Source organism: Corvus moneduloides, chromosome 11, assembly GCF_009650955.1.
Source record: "Corvus moneduloides isolate bCorMon1 chromosome 11, bCorMon1.pri, whole genome shotgun sequence".
NCBI lineage: Eukaryota > Metazoa > Chordata > Aves > Passeriformes > Corvidae > Corvus > Corvus moneduloides.
The window spans coordinates 21,278,195-21,287,151 of NC_045486.1; the positions used below are offsets into that span (position 1 = coordinate 21,278,195).

General features: G+C 42.1%; 1 protein-coding gene across 5 annotated transcripts in view; it reads right to left on the reverse strand.

Moving 5' to 3' along the window:
* FAM120A (family with sequence similarity 120A) overlaps positions 1 to 8,957 on the reverse strand; it is a 49,417-nt gene that overhangs the window by 39,356 nt on the left and 1,104 nt on the right. For all 5 annotated transcript variants that reach the window (XM_032120546.1, XM_032120545.1, XM_032120550.1 and 2 more), the window contains exon 2: positions 3,558 to 3,804. In XM_032120546.1, coding sequence (XP_031976437.1) covers positions 3,558 to 3,804 — 247 coding nt within the window. The remainder of the gene's footprint in view (positions 1 to 3,557; positions 3,805 to 8,957) is intronic.

An 8,957-nucleotide genomic window follows, 5' to 3' on the forward strand; every position in this document is an offset into this window, starting at 1 on the left:
ATGCTATCATTTAAACTTTAATCTCACATCAGAAAGATTCAACAAGTTTGCATATAACAGCCACACTCACTAATCTGATCAAGGTAAGATTAGACAGTCTTTCTAATACAGGTCTGCAAAAATCTACTGTGGCCAGAGCAGCACAGTTCTGTGATAACTGACACTCGCTCCTGCAGATGCTACCTTTTAAAATAGTCAGGCCTTCTCTCCCGTCCACCAAAACCTCAATTTTGTTTGGTCTCCATCTGTCATTGCAGTTAACTCCATCCCCCAGAACACACATAAGGCAGTGTTCGATCAATTCTCACCATGTACGCTGAAGTGCAGCAGTATCTTTTGTGGTCCAATTAAGAAGTGATGCCTGTACTTACCTTACATAGTTCTAAAATTTTACTGAGGAGCAGTACAGGATTCCATAACTAAACATGTTACAGAGTGCTGTCACAGTGGGAAAGAGATCAGTGTTACATAAGCAACCTCTATTTCTTGACCTGGCTGAACAACCTCAACATATATTGATTTTTCCCATTTTAATAGCTTATTTTAGTGTATGCCTTAAGTTTTTTTTTAAAGCAATTAGATACTAATTGAAGCCACTGCCCTTTCTAAAGAGTTCACTGAATTAGAGCCCTATATCTCACACTGGGTTTGTTTTTCTACTTGCTGAAGCTTGGGCTGCTTTTCTTTTTTAAAATTATTCTGAGGTATTTGAGTCAAAAGTTACAAAATAACCCAAATCAACTCCCTGTTTACACCAGCAGCAATTAGAACAGAAATTTTTAAGAGCACGCAGTATCCAGGCCACATGCCAAGGATACCCTTTGTATTATAATGGTACAGCTATAAACCCCTTCTGGATGAAACGCTGTAAGAAGGAAAAAAACTGTAAACCAAGCCAACCAACCACAGTGCACACAGAACCTCATATGAAAGCAATCTTTAGAAGTTTGCCTCGTTGATGCAGTCAGAAAAATATTTTGAAAGAATACTTCAATTGAGACTTTATCCCTGAACAGAACTCAATCCCAAATCACTTGCCATTGAGAACAACTTTTTAACTGCCCGGTTTAGTGTCATTCCTCAGGCTTCTCCAACTGCTTAATGTGAGACTGAAACTTTGAGGATGATTTTACTCTTTCAGCATTCCCCAAACTGATTCTTGGAGTTAATGACATGAAAGAATCTGAATACAAAGAAACTTTAGTTTCCCGGATACACAGAAATACATCTGCAGCCCTAAAGTTGAATACGGATATCACAGCTATTGTGATAGTTTGGGCCTTGTGGAATTGCAAACATTAAACCAGCAGCTTAACTGTAATTATTTCAGAATACATTATTTTATTCCTACACAAAGTACTAGCATGGGGAGTTATACTGCTGTACTCAGAAGAAATTCATGTGCCTTCCCATGTCATCAAATGCTCACTCATTCCTTCCCATTGTGCTTTTCTTTATTCTACTTAATAGGATCAAAAAAGACCCAAAGAGGCCACAGGAGCAAGGGCAGAATAAGCCAGACGAGCCCTTAGATATTCAACAAAAATATAAAAATTCAGATTAGAAAATGAGCCACCCTAATTTAAACACATTTCATGCTACACACAACTATATGCATATAGGCACTTAGTATTCCATTTAACAACAACAACAAAAAAAAAAAGTTACTATATTACCAAGGTTGCAAAAGTTAAAACATGTTGCCAGTACTTTAAGGCAAACTGTATCAGTTTGTTGTCAGCTCATATAATCACTTTCTATCCCAAATACCTAGGGTTCCTAAAATTCACTCATACAAAAATAACACAAAAGCCCCAAGCACAAGAAGATCTCCGGAGTCTCTTCTATTCTAACTTCTGCGAACTTTATTCTGCTTACTCATACTGAATACACACACCCACAAGAAATGCAAAGGAATACTCAAACTAAACTTGTAGCTGACCTGGGGGTCTTTAACCTTTGTACCAATTTGAGGGGGAGGAGGGAAAGCCACCAAATCTCTCTAGAGTAATCATGTGAAATTACCTCAAATTTCTTTCTCCTAAGAACACGCTGAAAAATATTTGGTCATGAAAGACAGCAAGAGAGAAAAATAACCAAGAGCTTCTTGCATAAAACTGCAAAGCCTTCAGAGACTTTATCAGAACTTTTCTCACCTACTGTTCGACATAAGCAAGCAAAGTCTCAGCAGGCCACGCAGCTGGAATTATGTGGCAACTTAAAGCCACACTTCCCATGAAGTCCATAAAGTGTATCTGCAACTGGGAAACTGCTTTTCCAGCAGTAATTCTTACTCACTGAACTGGCATGCCCCAACTTATTTATAGACTCCAAAACAAAGCCAAGCAATAGTAGTCTGTCATGCAATTCCTGCAATGGCAGCTCAGCCAACCCTCTGCCTTCCCTCCCTACACCTGCACAGGCAGGAAAAACACACACTGACAAAAAGCAACTCCAGCTAGTCAAAAACTTGTGGCTTTCTACTGCAAGAGCCATTGGTTCTTTCCTTCTTAACATGGAAGGTGCCCTCCTGGACTGGGAGCAATATTAAAGACTGCTAAAATATTAGCATTTAAAACAGTAACACAAAATCTCTCTCATTCAGAGCTTTCAAAGAAGTTTTATTCCTCTATCATGTACCCACAACTGAAACAAAGTGAGTGAGAAACTAAAAAGAAGATCCAGTTTACTTAATTTGTTTGCACAGCATGACAAGATCAAGAACATGGCTGCTCCCAAAAAGCAGTTAGAATGCTGTTCTAAATGAATCTTATTCATTGGAGTCAACTTTGTCAGTAATTAATTCACTCTTCTGTCTGAGAGTATGACAGTTATTCACTATCACTGCTGTGGAAAGAGTGTGTTAAAAGTGTCCCGTTTAAGCAGGAATGTGAAACTGCAGACATTCCCTCCTGTGCTGCTGAGTATGAGAAGCTCGTGAGCATGAAAAGCTAGAGTGCTACGGAAGTATACAGACAAAACCAATGGAATGGTACAATGCTGGTCACTTGTGTTTTCAGAAATGCTGAGTTTCACTCAATTATACAGTTTAATATATTTCCGTTGCAGCTGACATGCTGCCATATTTATCCAACACTCATTTCAGAGGGCGGAAAAAAGCCCCAGCAAACCAAGCACCTTCACTCCATAGGTGTTATTTTTAGGTGTTATTTTTAGGCAGAATTCAGGATAAAAGCATACTTCCAGTCTGGAAAGTTTACCACTGAAACTAGACCTCATACTATACAGAACCCAAACTAGAACCACAACTGTCCTGATTCCCCCAACCCACAGAGAACATTCTAGCTAAGCAGAGCTCTGCTGAATCCCTGCTTTCAGCTCTTCTTTCTAGACAGCCACAATTTGCATTGCTCAAAGGTTTCTACAAACTGGGTATGTCTGACCTCAAACACACATCCAGTCCACCTCACACAGCAGGAATGTCTGGAACAAAGGGATGCCTTTCCCCAGGTGCTTTGTCAAATTACACACACATTATTTTAAAACAGTTAATAGAAACTGAAATTGTAAGGCTGACTAGCAGCATCTTCACTTACCTAAAAGAGCAGCAAAAATAGGAAAGCGATTTGGATTCAGGTCCAGTTGCTTGGCAACTTCATGCATTAGGTATTGGCTTGTTGTGAGGCTTTTCCCATTCCGGCTCAGTTTTAGGGCATGGGCACTGAAATAGTAAGGGATGTTGCACAATGCATAATCGGAGTCATATGCAACCAAACCATGGAAACCTTTTTCTCTGCAGAAAGCAATTACTTCTTGATGATGATCCTCAATGCTCTGTGCAACCTATAGTGGAAGACAGAGCAATTAGCTCCAGTGTAAATGGCAGCACTGATTTATCAAAACTATTATGATACAGTGGGTCTTTCTGAAACTATACACATGCATTTACAACACTTGAGATATTTTTAAAGTAATTAAAAAACTCCAGTGACGCAGCACATACAGACAGGACATAAGGAGCACGCAGAAGCACACGCTTCTGGAAGGCCGCATGCTGTAGCGGCATTCTGTATGAGTGAACTCATCTGAAAAAACTGTTTATTACCAGAAACACTTGAACTCTGAAGATGTTACTGTTCCAGTGTGTCTGTACCAGCTCATGGGGAGAGCCCTGAGGCTGTGGGTACTCCAACAGTTCAGCACACCAAGATGCCCCCCATGATACGAAGTTTTTTGGCCCACTATTAAATGGGCCAAACACAACCCCAGATGAACAGAGATAACTTTGTTGACCTTTCAAATGCAAACCTTGCTGTATTTAAGCCAACTTTTTTCCCCTTTCCACCTTCAGCCTATCCCTTCATGCACAGCTGTATCCGATGGTGCAAACTGCTTTGAGTTTATAGCCCAAACTTCACCTCTCCACTCCTGTTGCCTAGCAAAGCACATATTTTAGGCTACAGAAATCAGATGACTTGAACAGACATGTGCAGGGAGACATGGGCCAATTCCTAATGTTGGAAATATAAAAGGAACCCTTTCTAATCAAGAAGCTTGTAGTGAAACTGAAAGTCCCATGATAACAGGTCAGTACCCACAGTTCTGCATTCCAACATACCTTCAGGAACTGCTACAACTACAGTGTGCACACGAGCACACTCAACTACAGCCAGCCAAGGGCTTTGGATCCCTAGTGCTTCTACCATCCACATGCATAATATACATTCAGTGCTTCAGAAATCCCCTTGGAAGCTGGGTGTTGGTATAACCCACCCTCACAGAGTATTCCATTTTAACAACAATGTAGATAGCAAGCTATCCCAAAATAGACTAGTACAAAACTATTAGCTTCAGTCTCCACAGCACGCATGAATAAATACAGCCTTAGTGCCAGCAAGGCTATTTATTTCCTCTGCAGAACAGGAGAGGAGGTCCCAAACTCCACAGCCCGTTCCAGCAGCCCCTGCGGTCACCCACAGCAAGTTTACAGTGACCCTTTCTCCTCTACTCACGTCTTGCACTTGCTGAACCTGATGCTGAACTACAGTATTCCAAAGAGGTATGTCAAATTTTACTTCTCCCGTGCACCTTCGCAAGATGTTCCCTTTCAAGCCAAATCCCAAGCAGCAGAACAACCAGCACCTCACCTGTTCCTGCAACCAAACACCAGTTCACTAAGCTCTCCCTGCTCCTAATCCTACCACCCTGCCTGTCTTCAGAAAATGTTACTTCTTCAGAAACTTCCTTGATGGACTGTTTTTGACATTTACTTTGTTCATGAGAAGAACACACATACTCATTTTTCTCACAATGATGCTGTCCTCTAGCATAATGTGTGGGAGAAACCATAAACATTTTTGGAAAAATTTAAAGACATCAGACTTACACAGCTCCTAACTAAAGGAAGGCAAACTTAGGCTTCACCCCACCCCCACCCACCAGTCTTCACAGGTCTTAAATTAGAAAAATCCCTCCGATGTTTTTTAATTAAGGGTAGATAGATTTAAATTATGTCCATATATCTAAACCCAACCTCTCTGCATGCACAACAAGCAGCTCTGATCTATAAAAAACCAAGTGAGAACTCCTTCTGCAGCACTAGGTGTGACATGGGTGTGCAGATAACGCAAGAGGAAGCTCGGTGTGCAGCTCCTCTGATTTCCTATGAGCTATTTCCTCTACCTCCACAGCCTCCAGTTCCCTCCCCATTTTATAGAGCTCTCTAACCCAGCACGAAGCCACTGCGTGTTCAGGGAATACGAGAATCCATGTTCAAATAACTCAACCATCACAGGGGAAAGAGCTGTATTTACCAAAGTACAGTTAACCCACAATGTAAAACTCTAACAAGATGAGAGAGCCAGAGAAATATCTCACGGCTCTCACAAATGCAGAGGTACCCAGGAACATGCAGGGTTCAAAACCAACCCAGGGAGAGGGGACGTGGTAGAAATCACAGCCAGGAGTTTGGAATATTTTCAAGCCTAAATCTTGTGTAAACATTAATGGTGCTGGCTCAGAAAGAGAGAATCCTGCCTGAATAAATACACATGAGCACCTTTAGATACTGAGAACAAAATAGTCTCCTCAAAGTATTAGAGTTGTTAAGAACTCCACTGCCTAAATATTTAAATTTTAGCAAACCTACTTCGCATAGAATTTTCTTTTAAGAATTATTCCCCCCAAACTGAAAAATATCAGGTCACAACAAAACTAAGAACCCGCAGGATATTTGTTATAACCTGGAGGAACCTGTTATTTTTATGTACTGCTGAAACCATCTGTGAGTGATTTATAATTGTTCTGGATAGAAGACATTACTCTTTTTCTCCTCTCTAATTACCAAAATAGATTAAATTCATAGCCAGTTCCTAGCTTCACACAGAAACCTACTCCAGACTCAAATGTTCCTAAAAATATGAAAATCAGTTTCATTATTTAAAGTCAATCAGTATTCTCAAACCCAACTTCTCCAAACAAAGTGAGAAAACACTACAATTTAACAACTGTCTTATGCATATGTAAATTTAAAAAATCACCTATACATGTAAATAAAAATCACACCTTCAAGACGCATTTCCTCCGTGCCCATCAGGAGGGCTACACCAAAGTGAGAACAAAACTGAAGGAAGACTTAGAGAAAAAAATATATATGTAACAAAGCAGATTTAGAAAGACAATGAATCGTGTAAGAGAAAACAAAAACCAGAGAAGGAAAGTGCTTTAAGCTCAGGAGTATCTTTGGCGTGTATTATGCATGCGACCACTATAACCATGAAATATCCTTGTTAACCTGAAAATGAACCCATTAAAACTAGATTTATCCACAGAGTTTCTTGACAGCTGAAAAAAATGAGGCATCAAACAGAAATTGCTGGTATCCTTCCCATCCCCAGGACAGCTGAGCAGTGCAGAGAACCAGCGCAGTTTGGACACGCATGGTGGTGGCTCCGTGGTGTGGACAGCAACAACCTCTTCCCCCACAGCCCTCAGTATCTGGTAATGAGCTGCCAGCTCCCAGGGCTAACCTGACAAAGACAAATAAATATACACCTCCCAAACCTTCTCCAGCAAAACTGGGAGGATGTTGTGCTTACTGAGATTTTGCAAATTTGGGGTACTTTTTAATGACAGAAAAGGGACTCAGTATGAGTGTGCTCACACTCCTATAACTGCTTCCAGAGATTAGGAATAAGGCCTGTCACCAAGAAACCAAAAAGGAGCTAATGCTGCAGCTGCACTGGAAAGTAAACAAAATGCTACAGGTGGTATTGCTGTCAAATGCAGCAACTTCGTTCAGATGTAATGTACCTGAGTCAAGTCTGAGACAGAAAATGCTTAACAAACTAACAGCCAGTTCAACATGCTACAAAACTATTGCAAACACCAAATTCCCACTGATATCAAAACAACCGGCCGCCTGTTGGGTACTATGCATTTCCATGTTGCATTAAACCAAGTCTCCACTTTAATACATTAAAAGAAAAACAACATTCTTATTTTACCCCATTCATTGCTTTCACTAATGATCTCCAAGTCTCAGTAACAAATAAGGAAGATTTATAATGCACCCACAAACAGGTCAAGGTAAGGACCTTCACTGCATGGGCCCTAAAACTTTTTGCTGAAAGAACAAAACTATTTCCTAGCTACAAAAGGTCCCCAACAGTTCAAATGATAGGATGTTTTTGCTATCATGCAAATTCCCACTGTCCAAAAAACATAACACCATTTGGCTTCTACACTGACCAGGCAAACACATGACTGCAGCACACATGGCCATAACCTCCTCACTTTAACCAAGGCCAAGCCCAAGGCATCGCGTTTGGCAGAGCTGAACATGCCCTGCAAGAACGAGCTTCGCCTCCGCTTCCAGTTCATTCCACACGTGCTTTGCCCGGCGCAGCGGCCCCGGCCGGTCACCCAATCCCCGCCACAGCCGGGGCCACCGCGGGGTGGGACTTCCACTGCCGAGCAGGCTGAACTCAGGATGGCTGCACTCCAGCTCGGTGTTTCTCCACTGATGGGCCTGGCCCAGCAAGCAGGGAGCTAAGAGGGAGCAACAGTGATTCCCGCCCTGTTGGCAGAACTAGGAGAAACTTCACCCAAAGTCACCTTTGGGGTGAGCTCCTTGGAGAGAGGCATCTGTACCCCAGGGCTGCAACCCAGCCAGAACGTTGCTAATCCACCGAAAGGCCAAATAACATTAAGCTGCTGCTAGTGATCGAGCAATTCCGAAGGTTACATAATATTTTTCTACACACAAAAGTAATTTAAGATAATAAAGCCTACAAGTATGTGCTTCCCTCCTGCTGCTCTTCCCTCCCCAGCGGGAAGGTGAGCAGGCAACTCCTAAAACTGCAGCTTCATCCCCGGGCTTGTTTTTCCAGCGTCTTGTGTTTCAATACACACAATCGCTCAGCTGAAGAGAAACCATCGTAAATCAGGAAAGCCGTGGGCAGAGATGCGACGTGGTCATATCCTGCAACCTTTGAAATCGTGGCCTTCGAGCACAAGATGGCCATGGAGCCCAGCTCCAACATGAAGGGCTGTTTGTGGGGCCAGAAAACCGAGGTTGCCCCTCAAAATAAGGAGTTTAAAAGAAGGACTGTCAGCTTGGCACTGCTGATCGCACAAACCAGAACTGTTGCTGTTATGGAGTAAGGAGCCACTTATTCTACAACTGGTTTTAAAAGCTTCTTGATTCTGAGAAAACGCTGACCAAAACACGGAAACCTCCATAAAGCCAAAAGTGGCACCCCTGTGTTTTTTGCAGCGAGCCATTTCCCCTCCAGCCCAAGTTTAAACACCTCGCCTGAGCCGGGAACTTGTTGCAGATCCATCCTGCGCGAGAACTAAACTGATTAATTATTTTTTCCTCCCCTCAATAATTAATTACAGAGATGCTTTTCGCCCACCCGCTCTCCCCTGCGGTACCACAGCCCACAAGGCAAGAAGGGACATTTTGAGTCAACGGAGCGAAAGAACATGGAGGC